We start from the raw sequence: 20,720 nt of genomic DNA on the forward strand, positions 1-20,720 counted from the left end.
ATGTATATTAGAAACTTTATTATATTGAATTTCCATCGATTGCAGCGCTTACAACAATATGCAGCAACAGCAGTTAATACTCGACTATAAATTGTTTAACAACTCAACGCTTCAGATCGATCGGAATAACAATATGCAACAGACAAGTTGGTAAGCGTAAAAAGCTATTTTTAAATTAATTTTTCTAAATTCGTGTCGAGATGATTTCACCGTTCATCCTTAAGAATTATTCTAGAAAGAGATATATTTTTATGTTATAAATGTGTCGCTATTACTTCAAAAGGACATTTCTAAGAGAGTCGGTAACAAGAAAAAGTTGTTTATACTCGGAACGCACACTAATATTCTAATACGACTTATGATGGTTACTTTGCCTGCGTTGTGTACGTTTCTGGAGGTAACTAGAAATTTTGAATATTTATTATAACTATGAAAGGTTTCTTAAAGAAGGACGAATAGTTATTGTTAGTAGCATTGAAAGTAGCTTGGTAGATTAAATAACTTGAGAAAATAACTTGGTAGATTTAAAAAAAATCGAGTTATCGATGGAAGAAATCGGGTGGGACTGAATTAAAAACACTGAAATAAACGAAATGTACATAACGAGGCACAATCACGACTTCGCTGAACTTTCCTTTCGATGAGGCTCGATTTGAGAATTGGTTATAGAACCGCCTTTATCGCTCAGCTTTTTTTCCTCTGTGCTCAGCTCTTTTTAATTGGTTGCCTCTCCAAGCAGTGTCTCTGCAGCCAATTAGTGCCTTGCGTAAAGTGCTCTAGTCTTCTCTTGCGATTAACGATTTCCCTGCTTTGAATTTACCAGAAATTGCTACCAATGTCAATTCCCTGCTTTCCATTTTCAATGACCAATAGAAAAATGACCGTACTGACCGCTGATGTCTCAAAATGTTACTCGAATCCAATTTTCTTATTTCATCTTATCATTTTCACGATAAGATTTAATTTTTAATATTCGATTAATATTTTAGTATCTTTTCTATCGGATAAGGTAAAAGAATCTCGTAGAATTTCTTACGAATCTTATCATACATAAATCAAAGTCACGAGAAAAGTAATAGCGCAAAAATCCCTGTATATAAAAACAAAATGATACAAAATTTAGCCAGATTCTTAAAATCGCGGTATAAATTGACGAGTATTCGCTCGTTTGTGTTCGTATTTCTTCTTCTACGTTCTCCCACGAAGTGTAAGAGTCGTTAGAGTTTTGCATCACTGAACTTTGTTTTCCATTTCTTCTTCTCTCTCTCTCTCTCTCTCTCTCTCTCTCTCTTTCATTTCCTGTTCGGTCCTCTATTTTTTGCTTCTCCATTTCTCTGTTTTGAGCTGACCGAAAGTTCAATAGCGTGTGCAGCTTAACCGAGTTACCGCTACGTCAACAGGGGCCGCTAACCTACGCATCCTGTAATATCTATCAATATCGATTCGAACAACAGTTCTCGGTGGTATAGCAATTTCCATGAGAGAAACTGAACTTTCAATTTTCGCCTGTTAATTTTCGAGTTGCTTGCGCTTGATCGGTCGTACGAACTATACTCGATAGGACTTGTACCGCGTTTTCGTGTTCGATATTGCTTTATTATATAGCATGCGGTCGAAAATACTGTACAGGCAGGCAAAAGATTACTTGCCGCGCCAATCTAAATAAAAAAGCATGGAATGAAATTTCTTCACGCGTGATTTATTTTTGAGATTTGTCACTCTGCTAGCGAACCAAAGTATAGGAAGAAACATTTAGATACACACAATGACAAACGCTTAGTCGTTTTCCGCTCCACCTTACAATGACAATACACGATATACGTAACAAAACACTCTATCTTCGAACACGATTTGACATTTTTGAGCGCGATATCGAAAAAATTTCTCAGAAAAAGAGAACGCATACGCGTAAGCATTGCCATGATAACAATTCTCCGTTCGTCACGGTCGAAAAGCTAGAACGCTAAAATTCACCAGTTAATTAGTTAATTAACGAGAAACGGGTACAGCGTCCACCAGCTTTCCGGCTTCGCATTAACGAACTTGTCGATGTGTGCCGCTAAGCGAAGCGAAGAGTGGAGGTATGATATCAGCTCTCGGTTATCTCTTATTTAACACCATTGTGTCTGGCCGGGTCGAAGGGCGATAACGAATCAGTTCCTAGCCGATCCGACTAGGGAAGGAACAAAATTGAACAATGCCGCTCCAGACACCACCATGAAGATCCAGTAATTGAATTACACTCCGATAACCGCTTATCGCCACTCGCTTTTCCACCATCTCGCGCCATGAGTATACATTTAGTTTTTAGCTTTTCATTCCTACGTATCTGACGTAGTCTAGAATGTATTTAACAAAATTATTTGTTCGTTTCCTTTGGAGAATTTCTTTTTGCAGGGTGAACGAAATTAACGAAGCGGAACGTGTATCTAGAAAGTGAACTAAATTTCGTCATTTGCACCCTGTCGCCTTCTACTTTCGTTTTAGAAACAAACGTTTATATGTACCACTGTTCCATCGAGCTCCTGCGATGCAACCGCCTACAATTTCTTTCTCCAAAGAAATTAATAATTTTCCGTAATTTTAGTGACCACTCATGACTCTCGATGACAATCAATGACCATCGTGTTGTTACTATATGAAAAATAGCTTTATCATTCAATTTAGGTGAATTTAGATATGTGAAAAATGCCAAATAAAATAGTTTACTTAAATTTTGTCTCTATGCGCGCGTCGGCTTTTCTGCAATATATCCTCAACTCAGCCGTCCCTCCCTCTTTGATTACTTTGATTCGAATCGGTTTTCTGTGGGTAATTATGGCCGATGAACGAGAGGAACGGACAACTTTTTAGAATGCGCCGCTACGAGCTACGATGAGACTGCGTCTAACGAGTGTCCTTTTTTCTCCCGTTTTCCTGTTTAGTTTGTTTCTTGATCCGTTTCAGCGTACCGAGTCGTGATCAATGGATTTTGTAGGGAAAGTTGAATTCGGTTCCTTCGAGATTCGAGCTTTGTGCTTTATTTTCTTTTTTTTTTCTTTTTTGGTAAGATACATATTGTTACAGGAGATTTACGTTGTTTCTGATTCTACTCCCCCTTTATTCTATTTTATAAAACAACAATAGTCAAACTTCACATTTTTACGAACAAATTTCCTTGAACTGTTGCAATCAAAAACTTGGCACAAGATCATCAGAGTTCCCGAGCGTGCGTATCGGTAATTATGAAGCGCGAGCTTCACCCTTCTACAAGAACGATCTGAAGGGTTGCGTACGGTAAAAAGGGAAAGATCTGATGTTGAAGATTGCAGGCTTAATCGGTTTAATTAACGAAGAGCAGCGAGGTAGTGTTGGTGAGTGACCGTAGTACTGGTCACTGGACAGCGGCGCGCGAATTTAACCTCAGCAGAAATTCTGCCCCAATTACCGATCGGTAATTGGACGCCGCCAGGCGTATCGCTGCCGCGAACGAGCTCCCTGCGATTATCGAATCTTCGATCGCCGCGTTCCGAATGTCCGTCCAACTTTTTGCGAAGGACACATCGTTGGCTTTACACCGCAGAGGAAATGAGACGCTGTCGTTTGTTAAACAGTTTCTGCTCTTTGGAAATCTCGGCTATACTGCCTCTGTTATAAATTAATCTCGATCGATATCGCTGATACGTTAGGTCACTTGCAAAATTTACGAATAAAAACGTCAAGCAGAAAAACAAGGGCTCTGGTCAAATGAAATTTCCATTCATCGATCTACTTTATCTGTAGCTTCTCCTTGTTGATAATTAAAAAAAACAAGTGATCCATCTCGAGACATCTTATCCTATAAAATGTCAACATTTCTTTCATCCTCTTCTTCCATTTTCTTTTCCTTCTTTCTCTATTTTTCTCTTTTGGTCGCTCTTTTGTCGTCGCAATTAGTTTAGCGGTGAGATTTCTTCATGAGAACCCGGCCTTCTCCTTCGTACAATTAGCGGAATCTTTAAGACGGATCATTTGCAAGCTCCAATTTGTCGGGTTGATCTGGCGGAAAAAGATCGCTTTCTCAAGAAATCAGAACGAAAAAGGAGGAACGAGTGCGATCGCGTAGGATGGACTTGTGTGGGGGGAAGGACAGCGATAAAGGAACAAAGAGGGGGTGGAATATTAGAAAAGGTCAAAGGTGATCGCACAAAAGAAATAATAGATTTCAACGACAAATAGAGCATCGAGCGAGCCGATGAAATAGAACAGCCAAGTTTGTAATTGAACTTTTCGCGATATTTTCGCGAGCGCTTCTTCCGCGTTTTAACCCTACAAACGGGAGATTAATCAAGGTTTTCAGTAATCGATCGACCATCAAAGAAAGAGAAGGGGAAAAAATGCAGATAGAGTAAAATTGCAAATTTTGATCCATTAATTTCCGCAAGTTGTTATTAACCGTGATTGAAATATAGAGATAGAGAAATTTAAGCAATTGTAGACACGCTGTATTTTCAAAGCCATTAAAGATAGAATGAAATAGTAGATTTCTTACTACGTACTATCACTTTGGTGATCATTGAAAGGAGAAACGTAAACTGGCATCGTTTGCATCGTTCGCTGTTTCAATTCCTCCATTACCGTTGGCGAATGATAACACAGGACAAACAAGTTAAATTGAATAAAAGAATCGATCGGAAGATCAAGGTTTTTTCATGACTTTCGCAAAGCTACCAGCAGCACGTCAAGGCCAGTCTAATGAAGGTAGTCGGAAGAGTTATTTGGAAAAAGGAAAGGGACTGTCCGTGAACGATTCTAACGAAGTAAAAGCTCTCGATAGAGCTACAGAGGAGAAACGAGGAATCGACAGAAACAGGATAACGGACCGTGAGAAATGTAATGAATTACGAGGTGCGCGATAATAAAGAGACGAAAAGAAAGGGTTGAAAGATAGACAGAGAGAAAGAAAGAAGGGTATGAGGAACGCATGAATAAACGAGTAAGTTGATGAACGAGTAAAACTAACACGGACAAATCAGGTTGCTCGAAGTCGACGAGGATTTTCAGTAATTTCGTAGCACCATCGGCTGCTGAACGTGCTGCTTTCCAAGCATTTTTTTCTTTCCCTTTTCACCCTTCTCGCTAGTACCCGTACGTCTCACCCTTTCTCTTTCTTTCTCTCTCATCTCCCCCTCCCCTTCATTTCTGATGTCGTTTTTTCGTCTGTCTCCTCCAATCTTCGTTCACGCTCGTTTCACATCCTCGTAACGAACGTATTCCGCTGATCACGAATAATTTCTTTCGAGAGTCCATTAGGGGACATTTTTCCTACCTTCTACGTCGGATCCATTTGAAACCCGAAGACTATTAAAAACTTTTATGTCCGTCGAATATTTCCGGGATGGAAAAGAGAGAAGAAGATGTAAAAAGCACAATGTCGTCTACTGAGAGTGCTGCTTCGATTTCGAATCTCGCACTGGCCGATGATCACCCGGAAATTAATATTATTCCCTTGTTAGTCTCAGGATAATCGCTGGTTTTAGCGTCACTTACGGTGAATGTGCAAAGTACTTGTACAGCGATTAATTTTAAATGAACGTTTGTATAATTTCGTCTATACGCGAGCCTGCTATCACGTATTTAGGTATATAAATCTGATTAATAAATCGTATAGAAATGAGATTGAGATGTTTGTACACTTAATAAAAATATTAATATTATTGAAATACCTATATATGCGTATACAACTATACGCGATATCGGAATTAGCGAAATGAGCAACGATTCAAAAATTTTAAATCGATGTTGCATATATGTAGCACGTAGAGAAGTATGTACTACGTTCTGAGAAGAGATATTCGTTCTGACAATATCTCTCGTAGGCGTAACACAGTAATCGATTCAATTACACCATCGATTTAATGCTCCACCGATGCATAACAATTATGGAAATAGACTATACTTAATTTAAAACAATCATGTTCAGGAAATGTTTACGCTAAATTTGTCCTTACTTGTATCGAAATCTGCTTCCCACATACTTTTCATAAAACCAATTTTATTTAAATTTGTCAATTTCTTTTATGTCAAGTTTACCAGAGAAGATATAGTACTTCCCGTACAATACAATGATACAATACTTGATAATACAATTTGACCGAAAATACAATATACTTAAGTATAATTCGCTTTGTAGCAAACGTGGACAACGTGTTGTTATTAACGTCCACGAATCTAATAAAAAGTATTCAAATGTATTATTCTGTATGCATTCGCTCCTACAAATATGCGTTTTAGCAACCTTTCTTTCTTCTTTTATAACCACTTACGAAGTAAGTAAAAATCATACAACATAGAAATCAGCTGGCATTAGAACTAGTGCAGAGTAGAAGAAAGGTAAAGAGCCAAGCTTATTTCTTCTCCTCTAGGTATTGTTTGCGATAGTGATATCACGTACGTGTCCTTCCTAATGCTTGGCCGACTTTTTCTCCATTTTTTCGTCGACGTTGGGCAGCTGCTAGAGTCGTCACGAACGAACGTACCGCGAAGCACGCCGCGTCGGGACGACGTGTACGAAAGCGAGGCGAACCAAGACCAGCTAGTGTACAGTGGCGAGGATGGGAGTGGTGCAAGGGTTGGATGTAGAGTAGCGCGAGCATCATGGGAACGTGAGCAGAGGCGGAAGCACAGGAAACGAAAGACGTCCTCGTGGACGGTACCGGTGGCAGAGAAAGGGGTGAAAAACTTTTGTATGCGACTTTCGTATCACCGGACACTACACGTGACCAGCGTAACCGGCCGAGGGTTTAAAACGTTGCTGCTTCGAGTACCTCTATACATCTGTATTTGAACGTGTGTACGTGTGTATTTGTATATCCACGTTCAAAAACACGAAGAACACTTACTATTTTCGATCATATTTCACTTTGAAATGGAGATTATAGACGTTAAATCACTTGTGTTTTGCTTAAAACTTTTAATCAAGATATTTAAATCGTCGGATTCACAAAATTGTATCTTTCCATCGATGAATCGTAGATATTGCGATTCGGAGGAATCGTATTATTCCTGTATGCAATTTAATTTCGCAATTTCGCACTTTCACAATTTCGCTATTTCGCAATTTCGTAGCGTACACTAAAATACGAGAAACAGCGAGAACAAATGAAAAGAAAAGGAGTGGTGAAACACATTGTCGGAGTGAATTGGAGAAAAATGAAAATATACGCGTTCATTTCAAGAATATCCCCTGGCAGGAACGAACATCTTTGTATCACCGAAGTGACTCAATTTTCGGGATTCGAGCCCTCAGGGGTGCGATATTCGACACCCTCTATCTCAACGCTTTCGGGAATGGTAAAAGGTAGTTCCAGCGGTTCTCGCTTAATTTCCTGTGGCTAATGAAAGCCCATACATGTCTCCTGACGAAAAACGCACCTGCACGACCCTTCTGCTGCGCCGTCAAGCCCCTTCTTTCCATGCCAGCAATAAGTATACGATAGCAGGGGAACGTGAAATGCACAGTTTCTCTAAAATGCTCCGAACATTTAAACGTAATTGGAAAGAGGATGTTAATTTTCAGTGTGGTTATTCGCCAGAATTAATTGGTAATATTCGACATTCCCGAGAAAGTTAATAATATGACAATTTTTAAATAAAATACTCTCGGTGATTTAAATTATTTCAGTACGTTAGTCCGAATAAGCCAACTTGGAATTCTCAAATCACGTTCGATAATACGGTCAATGGAATTATACGTCAATATTGGCTTGAAAACGATACAAGTTTTCTAATTATATAATCCCAACGGCTTAATGCCAACTGCATTAATAACAATTACTCGAAATGTTTCTTCGCCGTCAAAATCGAAAATTCGATTAATGCTGGAGAACGTTTCGGCTTGTTGGCTGTCCAGTGAAACGTGTTTACATAGTAACTTCGATTTCAACTTGGTAATAGCCATTTCAACTGTCGTGGAAAGTTTACGCGGATCGTTGTATAATCAAACAACGGTAGTAGTAGTCAGATATTATACCGTCCGACGTCCGGGACTTTCGTTTCAGTGGAAGTTGCGCAAGTATGCCGCTAGTTTCTTGGCCGTTGGTAACCATTTCTCGTAAAATTTCTTGCACGGTTAAAGCTACGTTGTTTCGGTATTTCACCACTTGGCGGATTCTCTTTAGCTACTGGAAATAATTAAGAATCGTATCGTCTTCCGTGGTTTAAGATTTATGAACGCAATAATATCACAGCCAAGTATAATACTGCTTTTACCGGTTTCTTCTTGCACTAGAATTTTTGTGGGACAAATCTTATTCTCTGAAATAAATTGTATTTCATTGAATCATAGTTGTTTGGAGTTCGGTGTTGAGATAATTTTCGTTTCGCTGAGATATTCGCTGAGATATTCTTTAATTTCATACTTTCCAAATCGAATAAAATTACAAATTGGTCGTTTCGACTTCTCCGGTAGGTCGGAAAATTAGCACAAACGTTAAAGCGCGCGCATGCAGAGAAATACGTATCTTAGTCGATAGTTTCTTAGGGTTGCTAATAATCCTGCACAGTAATAGTCCATTACCTATCCGACTCATGCAGCTGGAGCATTTAAACTGCGTGTAAATGGGTTGTCAGAGGGATCGAGGATTCCAGCGAGGCAGTCTTCTCAGTCTGCGAGAATTCAGAATGGCCTGCATAGCCTCTACGCTACTCGGTGGTCAGAGTCAATGGCCCGGCTGACAATGATGACAACGCCCTTTAAACCTAATTACATTCCAGATACCCAAATTGCTCCACTTTTCACTTCTCCCTTGTTTTCTTTAGCCGGCTGCGGCTTGGAAACCCGGCCAGTCACAATTACGCTCGCGTTAAACTTGAAACTAATTAAAACCATTAAAAACAGCTTGTAATCACGTCTGACGGAAAAGAAAGTCTCGTGAAATTACAGAAATAGAATTGACTGTCTTAACGTATTTCTTTTAAAATTCTTTCTCTCATATATTGCACATATTTGTTACGGCTAGCTTGTGGAATTAGACCTGTTTTATTGCGAAACTTATTACAAGGGAATTTATTAGAATTTCACTAATAATACTATTACGTACTTGCATGGTCTAAGTGAACCTAAACGTCGAACCTATCTATGATTTAAATGAATCATCTGCGTTGGCTGATTATCTTTGTTTCACGTTCGCAATTTCATATTTCATTACCAAACTTCGACTACAGTCTAACGTACATTCACCCTTCGCATTTTCAAGAAAACTACTGTGTTCCAATCGCACGTAGAATTCCAGCAGACTGGCTGCTATCTGCTCTTGTACGCTACCCAATCTTTGGACGCGTTCTGTCTGATGGTGCTGGCGGCGAACGGCAAAGGATGCGTTTGCAAATGAAAAAAAGCGACGACAAAGGCGCTTGAGGAACGAGCGACGCGTGACCTTCGCCCCTTCGCCCCTAAAAAATTACAGGGCAAAACTGCTCGCGTCTAATACGAGCGTGTGTCAAAGCGAGAATGGCTCGACGAACAAAAATGAGTCCGTAGGGAGGGTGAGTGAATAAAAGGTCAGGAAGACGCGGCGCGGGGATTATCGGTGTCAGAGATGGGGCAAGGCAGAAAAATTTTAGAAATGCAAGCTCTACCATTCTTTATCCGCGAGGCGTCATCCATCTCGAAAGTGTCGACGGGATCGTCATCCGCGGGAACGTACGCCGCTCTTTACAATATTAAGCTCTCTTATTAATGGCTCTGGCCGCTGTACCGCTTAATGGCCGGCCGATCGATTAATCGAAATTCGATACCGCGTTACGAGCTGCACGTGATCGAACGAATAATGCAGCCGTGCCACCGTGATCGTTACTATCGCTCCTACTTGCCGCTCGAATTTTTCCTCGTTCCGTTTTATTTTTTTTTTCGAGGTATCGTTTTGTTGAATTTTGGAAGTATATGTTTCGAAACGTTTATAGATGGAGTATCGGGATGGTCGAAATAATTAGTTCGTAATTTTTTCTAGGGAATTTCTTTCGCGAGAAATACGAATAATAAATAGCACAGATAGTTCTCGCAGTAATCCTTTTGGATTTTCTGCGAACTTACGACCGGTAACGTACATATATCCTGTGCAAATTTTATGTTTCCCATTTTCCATCGTTATACTTTCTAAACGATCACGCGAAGCATAAAAAAATTTGTTTCGCCCTGGTTAACCGAAGTACCGCGTTTAGTTTTTTCAGATGGGACGACAACACGACAAGTTAGGGGATCGTCGCAGAAACGATTTCTCTTCGGTTTGTTCCCGCGGATTCCCACGGTCGGTTATTAAATTCATTTCTCGAGTTGATTAACGCGAGCCCTGGCAAAAACGGCTGAAATATTGGAAGGTTATATAAAAACGGAACCTCTACCTCCCCTTCTTCCAACTCCACTGCCTCCTCTTTCTCTTCCTCCGTTGCGTTGCCCTCGCGAGCCGTACTTAATCCTCTTACCTCGTTGGCCAGTTTTAAGGGCGGGGGTGGCTGTTGCAGGCCGGCTCTCCCGTTCTGGACTCGTGCTATATTACGGACTTACACCGTTAAATTGATGGCCACAGTAGCTACAGCCACCACCGGCAGCACCATTAGCTGAAAAGCCCGTGTGTTCGGAATTTACATTGACCGAGGGCCGATACTCTCGAGGGCCACCTATATACCAACATTGTGAAATTCCAATAGGGCCTCGTGAGATTTCGTACTGTGTGCTGTACAACCAATTGCGTATTTTATTACTAGTGTGATCTATATTTTATTAAAGATTTTAAATATAGGATATATCGCGGTCGCGCGAATTCGATCGGCAAAATCCGACTGAAATTATCGTACCACCCCTCTGAACCTTAACACCCTGCTGTATACTGTAATATAACAAACGCGTAGATATATAGATACCATGGTATAGCAAACCTAACTCGGTTCTAACCCAAATATTTGTACGAGTTATTAAAATGAAATTTTCGCTAGAGCTGGCTTTACATTTTAGAGCACTGTGTTTTGTTTACGAAAACATCAGACGATTTTCCGCAAATGAAAAAAAAATTCAGTTGTGGAGGTGTTAACGATGTAATAGTTAAAAAAAAGAAAAAAAAAGAAAGAAAGGAAAGAGTCAAAAATGAAGAATGCTCGATGGTATACGATTTTACGGTCGCTAAAGACGAGCAATATTTTGTCTGTACCGTATTCCCATTAGCTTAAAACCGTCGTGGTTTTCCCGCGTGTATTTAAAACTAAAAGCGGATAATACCTCCGCGCAAACTCCGTCCGCTTCAAACATTCCGACAACAAAGTACTTTCACGCGGTGCAACGCGCTTGCGAAATGTAGTTAATGTGGCTTACAGAGGGATTAAAATCTTACATTAAAAAAAGTACCCTCCAATGCCTCTTTTGTCATTTTCGAAATTGGATGTTCGATTGTGTATTTCTTTATGTTAAGCAGTAAGTATATACCGAATATTATTAGTTAGAAGACTCGTACCATTTTAGTTTAACTGTTTCTTCATTCCTATGCCTGTTCCTGTAAATCACATAGCTAATTTCGCAGTCGCCATAAAATTCCACAGTTGTAGCTTGTTTTAACCAGCAGCTATTTCAACGAGACTGAGCTCATATTATATCGCGTTATATTCGCGTTACCCTCAGTTATAGAGATAAGAATGATTGCAATTTAAAATCGCAAGTAATCGTGAATAGTTCCTTCATACCGTGTAGTCTTTCGAACACCTCGAGAAAATTTCTCCTACTTTCAAACTATCGAAAAATTATCCTAGTTTAGCGTTAGTTATCTCATGCCGGAGGATGCTCGATCGGCACGGAATAAGAAGTCCGCGCCTGGATATTTGTACGCTTTTACGCGCTTTACACGTCGCGGATACGCCACAAACGGCGAAGCAATTTCCTTTTATAGCAAATTGAGAACACATGTTCAAAGATACTGCTGTTGCAGCACGTTATCTTCCTTTCTAGGTTGAAATTTCGATCCTTTGGCTAAAATATTAGATAGCCTAGTTATCTGTCTTAAATTCCGACGGAAATGCTGATTCGTAAGTAATAACGAGCTATCAAGATCTTTTCTATCTCTTTTCGATAATATATTCTTTGACATTTTCTTCAACATCAACGGTTCAAGGCTTAGTTCTTCATTGCAAAACCTAAATTATTTTTAACGATAGTTCGTAGTATTTCTGTGTTTTTTGTCAGCGAATAGAAGTTGCTGGGCAATCTAACAGCGACTGATAGGAACAGTGGTGCGCCCTATCCCCGTAGCAGATAAAACTTTCCAGAAGACGATACATCTCCGACAATTACCGTGGCAACGAGTAGAATCCTGCCAAGTTTTCTCATAAATCGGTGATATTTTTATGTGGGAAACTTTCTGCGGAAGCTCGTGCGCGACCTATAATATCCGTAAGAGGTTGGTAGGAGCGTGCAGTAGCACCGTCTCCTCGTCGATTTACGAGCCACTACTCTAACACCGCTATTCCAGCCAGAGCCTGGGCCGGATGTTGTCTCGGTCACTTCTCTTCATGATTACCCCTGGAACTTGTCCATGTGATCGAGCTTTCAAGAGGTTTAGTGACTTGTCTCGTACGGATATCTTGTTCCTTGGCGGCCGGAGAATCGATACGAAGGTTATCTCGATGACATGGCCAAATTGTATTTATCGACCAACCTTTCTTTCGCCTTCTTCTTTCTTCAACAGTTTTGCCTTCGTTCTTGTTTAAAAGTTATAGAAGGAAACGTTCGGTTACATGTTATTAGGTGGTTGAATTTGTACGATGTGCCAGTGGTAGCAGATTACTTTTTTCTAGAGCGAATCATACGAAGATCATTCGCATAGAAAGATATTCGAAGGATAGAAAAGCCATCGATTGATTTAATCTTTTTACGGCATTTTACCTATTTGATGCAGAGATTGATGTAACGTTTGTAAATGCAAGAAAATAGAAGCATAAACGTTGACCTAGTTTTTACAATTAGTACTACTCTTTCATCAGATTACATGTACCAGTGAGCTTTTGTGTCATATATATATACGTATATAGTGTCTAACGATATACATATGTATCTGTAATATATTTTCTAAAATAATCCAATTTACTTCTGTTCCTGACAAGTTACTCGACATCATTTGTAACTTTTAACGTAATTGGATTCTTCTGACATATAGTTACATTAAATTTTATTTTTCATAGAAATATAAACTCGATTAAAATTCAATTTTATGGTTATAAGTATACGATTACATTACAACATTTACACTCTTAAATAATTCATTCTCGCGTCCATAATCACCTACATAAATAGCCAAGAAATATCAATATTTGCAACCCTAGAATCGGGAACGCGAGAAACATCTGAGAAAAGAACTTTCATCTCCTAAGACCTCTGACACGGTTTTACGATTCCCTCCTTTACGCGAAGTTGAAAAACCAACTCGACAAATTGTCGCTAATCGCGGAGCATGCGATAGTCTGGTGGTGCTGGTTCTCGCCCGAACCCTTATCGCAAGAGGGAGAGCGGTAATCTCGCTTTAAGTCCGTTCTATCGCTCGACATCGCTGCGCTGGCCGTGAAAGAAAGAAAAAGGCAAGAAAAAAAGGAAGAAGAAGGAGGAGGAAACAAAAAAACGAAGAAAGAAGCGAAAAAAGACGGTGAGATAACACGCTTTATGGATAGCACAGGCGCGCGAGCAGTCGTTGGTTATTAAAATTCACGGCTAAAACGAAAGTTGGCTGAATCCAAGGCGGCTTAACCTCACGGTGTGGGTATGCTCCTGCCTCACCCTCGAAAGAGGGATGATGGTTTAAAGTTAAGGCGGCACGTGAAAAGGGACGAAAGGGAAGGTCGGAGGAAAGTAGATCTTGCTGGAGGCAAGCAGAGGGAACGCTGGATGTATCGTGATTTACGGACAAACTTGCTGAGCACTGCAAATCGTCGAGCGTCTGTTCGATATCAATTTTCTATCTATCTCTGCCTGCCTTTTTGTTCCTTTCTTCAGTTTTCAGTTGCGAAGATGTTGTTGCTTTTGGCTGAATGTGGGTTCGTCGTTGTCTTTTCAACATTGTACCGAGAAACGTGTCTTTCCCGAAGTACATTCGCGTTTCTTCAAAAATCGTGTTACATTTTTTCAAACTATTGGCAACGTATTTTCGAGTTTACTATGTTTCAAAATAAAATCCAGGCTTTCTAAAAGTTTCGCTATAGAAGTGTAGTGGAATCGCGTACTATAGAAATGTTCGTAGCGCAAAGTTAAGGATGAAGGTCCTTTTTTAAACTCGTACTGAGATCGTAACTTTCCGTTTTAAGCAGAAAAATTATTATGAGCAGCTTATTACTTTGTCAATGCGTCGATATAGATGCTAGACGTATTCTTGCATGGTATTTTTAGCTCCCTAACGCCACCACGAGACTTGAATAGGATTAGTCGATAAAAACAGGGGAAGAACTGGTGGTTCTGCTGCTTGTTTGATCGCCGAAGTATTATACTAGTTAAATTGGCACGAAAACTTGAAGCGTCCAGGAAATTACATAAAATTGAAAAGATTTTGTGTTTTATCTTTTATCGTTTTATTGACAGCGGCGAGTAGGTAGGGTTTGACGGAACGTTCAAACCGCGTGATCGCTGCAAATGGAATCAGATTCGGCTCATCGGTGATGAAACGTTCTTTCGTGATTTCGGTAGTTGATCGGTTTTGATTTGAGATTGGAAATAATGGCGAGCTTTCTTAAATAGCAATGCGTTAGAAATGATGAATAATATTGGATCGATCCACGCTGAGCGGTTTCCTCGATGAATGTTTCATCACGATTATACTCCATTTTAAAAGCTACATAAGTTTCATGAATCTACAAATATACATGTATATCGTTTATCACAACTGTAATTTTTTATTCTACGTACGGTGTACATATATTTTCATTCTTAGGATAATTTTAATGATTTATTAATTTATCTTTGTTTAAATATCAACTTCCGAGAAGTGTTATATTATTATAATTTGTCCGCTAAATTATGCCAAATCAAAAGGAAATCGTTTGTATAATAAATGGAATCGTATTTGACCTTATTCTAATTTTCTATACTATGTTCCATTATACATTATCAGAAAGTATGTATTTTAATGAATAATAATAGAATGTAACGAATATAAATATTCGTCTGAATTATGTAGTTCTGTTTGATCGTTGCATCCGTTTTATCGATTTTATGTCTCGTAGATATGCTGAAATCATCAAAAAGACGGATGGCTTCGTGAAATATTCATTGCAATAATCTGCATTACGAGATTTACTATTTTTATAGTTAGGTCTTTCTTTTCGAAAATATTGAGAACGTTACATTCCGTGATATATACACACTTATGACACATTTTAAAAATTTATGAATGGCTACAATAGATTGTTCGAAGAGTGTATATGTACGTACGTATTATATTTTAAAACCATACATATATCGACTATAATAAATAGAATATAATATTATACATATTACATGTTATTATATATAATAGAAGGTATGTAATAAAAGCCAAATAACGAAGCTTTAAAATAATCATCGCTTCTGTAAACTAAAAGGATTATTGATAAAAAGTGGTTTCGTTTCAGAACAATCACGTTTTCAAGAGTTACATTATTGTACAAGAGTATTATGCGTATATACGATTCGAAATCAATACTCAGGTATAAAAACAGAAGGCGACAAATCCATATTTAAACTGCCATAATCCATAGCATATCTGTCAAGCAATGGACATCAAGTAAATACGATACAATATCGTCCAGTTGAAATCGGACAGGCCGAACAGCTCAATTGTCCGCCAAATGAAAAAAATCGGGGCTCAGGATTCAATCCAGTGATTCTATCTCCAATTCTCATAGACCATCGAACAGATATTCGAAAAAGCTCACCGGCCTACAATCCGGAACGCATCAACCTGATCGAGAGGATTCGCGGTTGATCGAGAATATATCCTGAATGCTCGATCCAAAAATGGTGGACGCGCGTCGACAATGCGGCTATACGATCATTCAGTCACTAGCTGATAACAGCGCGCGAAAAATGTCGAATTAAAATAGCCACGAGTTTCGCAAATTTCATTGTTTCGTTATGATGCGCCGCGCGTTTCTTTTTATGGTCTCTTTGTTTCGTGGCGCTCGTAAAAGCCAAAAATATTCCACATTTAGAAAACATGCAGTATGCGGGTTAATTCCCAATCAGTGAAGTATATTTTACTAATACAGGTCTGTCACGAAATGAGCATCTCGCTATCCTTATTCGAACTCGCCGACAGACCGAGAGATTCGAGAACGAATAAGAAATCCGTGAAAGCGAGAAGCCATCAATTTTTGTAGTCGAATGAACAATTACATCGTTTAATAGAAGACAAATGGAATATGCGTAATGCTTTCTCACTCTGGTGTTTTCGAGATATTATATGTTGCTCGGTCGATCACTTTATGATTTGTTGCTATCGCGTGACTCTCGTTCGTCCTCCGTGTTCTTTCTTGTCCCGTTTGAGAACAAAATCAAGCCGAATAGTATACCAGTCTTTTAACAAGCAATTGTCTCTCAGATCTCTCAGAAGTAGAAACGATTTAGAATTTTGAAGTTATACTCTCAACGAACGCGGATAAAGAACAACGTTGTGGTTTTAATGAAAAATAACTGGATGTTCAACGTATTTAACTGTATTTAAGATAAATCCTTATATAAAAAGATTGCTTTCGACGAATGTATCGATATGTGTGAATGAATGTTCCGAATCAAGAAAGACGAGTATTTTTTAAAAATATGGAGCAGTTATTTTGGTTGCGTGTATATTAATATCTGTGTACAGATATACGTATGCATAAACGCTAAAATTTACAGCTTCGAATTTTATATCCATTGTTTATTTATTTATATCATCCAATCTAAACTCTAGCCTTACATTAGACTCAAATTGTTGCGAAAACTTGCAATTGTCGTTACATGCTGAACCTTACCGTCCATGAAAATGTTAACACGTGAAAACCGCGATTTCATACTAGTCGTTGGCAGCCAGTTAAGCGTCGCCAGTCAGTTTCGAGTAGATAGCCGGTGGGTAAAGATCCTCGGGCATCGGTATGCGCGTCCACAACTACGGGTTCGCTTATTTGTATGGAAATGTCGCGAAATCCATGGCACACGGGAGAACCGCGCCAAGAGCCACCCCTCATAGAAAAGCCTTTCGTCGGAGTTGGTTTAATAGAATCGCGCGAGTTTACTGTCATTACCGGTTCCATCTAGGGGCAATTACCACGCTAACGATTATTACGGCTGATCCAGCTCGGATACGAGACGTTTATAATCGGATATCCATTCCGTCGACGGAATCCGGAATGACTTTCCAACATACCATTACACCGTTTAAATAGATTTTTCAGATACGGTCGATTGTAAACTGAAACTTTCACGAACACGCATCAGCGATAATTAGATTCCGATTAGGAAATTTACATTTGATTCGTCGCGAAAAACTCCCACGTTTTTCTTCCTTAACGCCAAAATTGTAGACTTTTAATCTTCCAACTTGAAGAACTTATTTTGAAATACTAAAACGCATTTTTCCCTATTTTTATTAGAATAAATTCAAAATTTCAGGTATCTCGTTATTATTTACCTCGCTATTTACAAATAAATCCTTTTACGCTTGTCCAATAATAAGACTTGGCTAAAAAATCTGGTCCTTGGCTCGTTCCAGTCAAAGAAATCCCAGCGTTAACGCGATTCCCAATCCGTGTGGCCACGGGCATCGCCGGTGAACCGTGCAAATTTCGCGGTACGTTAGCTTCCCCGCAAGAAAGCGAGGAATGCCAATTTCCAATCCTCTGTTTAACTTTTCAACTATCCTCAGCACTGCTTCCGGCTACACACAACCGAAGGTTACTCGTACACGCACACCAGCCTGCACATGGGTATACGCTAGTCGAGGGATAGTTGAAAAAGTACAGAAACGTCGCGAGCGAGTCAAGACAACGGCACCAGGGATTTCAGTCCCTATAAAAGTTGCACGGAGACCGCGAGACACATGCTCGGCTCTCTTCTCAATCGTGTAACTGTGGCTTGCTACGGACAATGATGAGACCGTCGCTCAGCTGAGCAATCACCTAATGCGCTGGGACTCTTACAGCCGGAGTGGACCACCGATCTCGTTCGTCCTTTTGATTTCGAAAACTGAAGAGTTTCTAGCCGTTTCGATCGAAATTGATCGAACCACTTGCAGTGTTGATTCGTAGGTTTAATTTCACTTAGGTGCATTGAATCGATATCTTCGTATTGAGTTGGAGGGAATGGGCAAGTATGGTCTTTTCTTTTCTTTAAGGGCGAAAATCTTTGACGGAACATGTTAAGATTACGAGGTTAATACTATTTTATAAAAAGTAAATTTCCATATTCTAATCCTTGCAATTTTTATAGGACCATTTTTCACTATTAGTGTTTGATTTTATCCGTATCGAAAAAGGCCTGTAGCGGCACTCGACAGCAAACTTTTCAACGGTTTCTGTCCCGTAGCTCGCTACACAAAGACCCTATCCTTTGAACAAGATGATTGCCAGATGTCGATACATTCTTACCGAATATTTTCAGCTAGCCTAAGGACCCGCTAGGATTTATTTAGCTAAGGTCCTCCAAAGGGACAAATAGTTTTTGTCTCAATAGTCCCTACACATACCACCCACTACGGGAAGATACTGGAAATCTGCTTTCCTCACGTACGACGCTTCCCGCTAGCAATTTTCTCTCAAGGGTGGTTAGCATCCTTTTCCAACCAACAACTCAAAATTTAGCCAATTAACAGCGAGGTCCATTTCCCTCACTTTCCGAACCAACGCTTTCCTCAACGAATCCGATGATATCGTATCCTTAGACACACCCAATCATAGTTTTCCTAAGCAGCATCATCGTGACGGAAAGTCAGTCGTTAGACGAGTCGTGAGACGTCTGTCCGAATTGATCGTTGGTAGTTGGCCGTAATAACGATTCCGAATTTCTCTTGTGCAATCATCTTTCGGCTTGAATCGTCCTCCGAAAGGTATCGCGCCGAGTTCAAACTTGTAACCGCGAGCCGGTAATTGTATCGCGCGTTCTACGCATAAGTGTATACCAAGAATATATATATTAATAAATATTTATCATATTCGAGTGATTCCTCTGCATCTATCACGCACATCATCTCAAATTGGTGGTGACCACCCGACGTGATCTAACGTGATATACAGTGAAAGAGGTGACTGTGATAGTGCTATCGACATTTCAGTCATCGATATTAAGAGCGTTTCACACATGGAAAGTAACAATCAGGGAACTTTAGCCAGTCAGATGGTCAGCATGTCTCCGCTGCTGCCCACGAACACGACGGCATGGTTCGCCCTACTGGAGAGGCAATTCGAGGCAGCGCGGATTACGGACAAACGTATATCACCTCAGGCCTACGATAAAATCGAACGAAAATGTAAGGTGAAATACCAATTTCCCACAAAATCTTAATAGCACGCTTCAAACAATGATAATAAAACATTAATATCTATGATATGAAGAAATGATGAATTTTTACGAAGGGCTGTATTACGTAAATGGGGTTGTAAAAAGTACCGAATCGGTGGAAAGATGACGGCAATGCAATGCGACGAATCTAGGAACAAGGAGTGAGAGCGTGCTGGTCCAAGCGATTCGGATGCATAAAACGCTCATCGCTCTCGGGGCAAAGTGAATGTCCACGCTCGATATTTATGTAGTGTCGTGGCGCGCTATGTTTATGGTTTTTTTCGCGGACCGAGGCAGGATGCAAAGGGTGTCGTAAAATAGGAGCACAGGGCGCTGCCGGAGAATAAACGGCCTATGAATAGCTAGACGCATAAATTTGATACATGCCACCCGTATTTTTCTTTCTTTCATCTCCTTGTCAATGACGAATTGTAAAAGACATTTCGATGATCGAACAAGAAAAGGGGAAGAAACGAAATTTAAGTTAACTCAACCTTAACTCAAATGTACATGTATCTATACATACGTATAGAATGGCTCTGAGGAAGGTAATTTCCTTAGATCGGACAATGGAAGGAGTAGAATGAAACAAACCGATGTTATACTAGTGTAGTATTCAAATCCTTCGTGCTTAAGTTTGAAGCGTTTCCAGGATCGAACGTTCATTTCCACTTGAATTGTCTGACACGTTTTATACCTAAAAGAAATTGATCGATGACGGACTGGAAATGGTGACCCATTGCTTTGTGTGTAATGTTTAACGAGAGAATTGATAGGGAAGCGCAATATTTTTGACAGTCGGCGAAGATTTACGCGCGCCGCGCAATCTCAGCAATTTGAATTTCCAATATCGCCAAATGGAAGACGGTAATTTAGCGTTTCGAAGCGGACCGTTGAAGCATTCTCGCGGTACGCTACTTCTATGATTTATTAATGAGATGTACGGTGTATGTGCACCCGTACAGCCGGCTGTTCCGCCTAACTTGACCGCCTGAAATACGCGCCTCCTCGTTCCGATCTCGGAAGGATGTTCGCGTGAAAGATGTTGGCGCGAATTTTGGTGCTTTTGGAAACGTACAATTTTTCTCCGATTAAAAAATGAAATCAAGTTTATCGCGTTAACTTGCGATATCTCGTTATTTGTGTAACCTTTTAAAAAGAAATAATGACTATGAATAAGAAACGATATTCTTTGGCCGAGTCGTGAACAAAATTGTTTTATGCATCG

General features: G+C 39.8%; 1 protein-coding gene across 20 annotated transcripts in view; it reads left to right on the forward strand.

The window, feature by feature from the left end:
• LOC126920331 (CUGBP Elav-like family member 2) overlaps window positions 1-20,720 on the forward strand; it is a 468,989-nt gene that overhangs the window by 149,877 nt on the left and 298,392 nt on the right. The window contains exon 2 of one of the 20 annotated variants that reach the window (XM_050730539.1): window positions 46-150. The exons of the other annotated variants lie outside the window; for them this stretch is intronic. Within the exon in view, the coding sequence (XP_050586496.1) occupies window positions 59-150 (92 nt within the window). The 5' untranslated portion in view covers window positions 46-58. The remainder of the gene's footprint in view (window positions 1-45; window positions 151-20,720) is intronic. 20 annotated transcript variants of the gene reach the window in all.

Source organism: Bombus affinis, chromosome 9 (assembly GCF_024516045.1).
Source record: "Bombus affinis isolate iyBomAffi1 chromosome 9, iyBomAffi1.2, whole genome shotgun sequence".
Classification (NCBI taxonomy): domain Eukaryota; kingdom Metazoa; phylum Arthropoda; class Insecta; order Hymenoptera; family Apidae; genus Bombus; species Bombus affinis.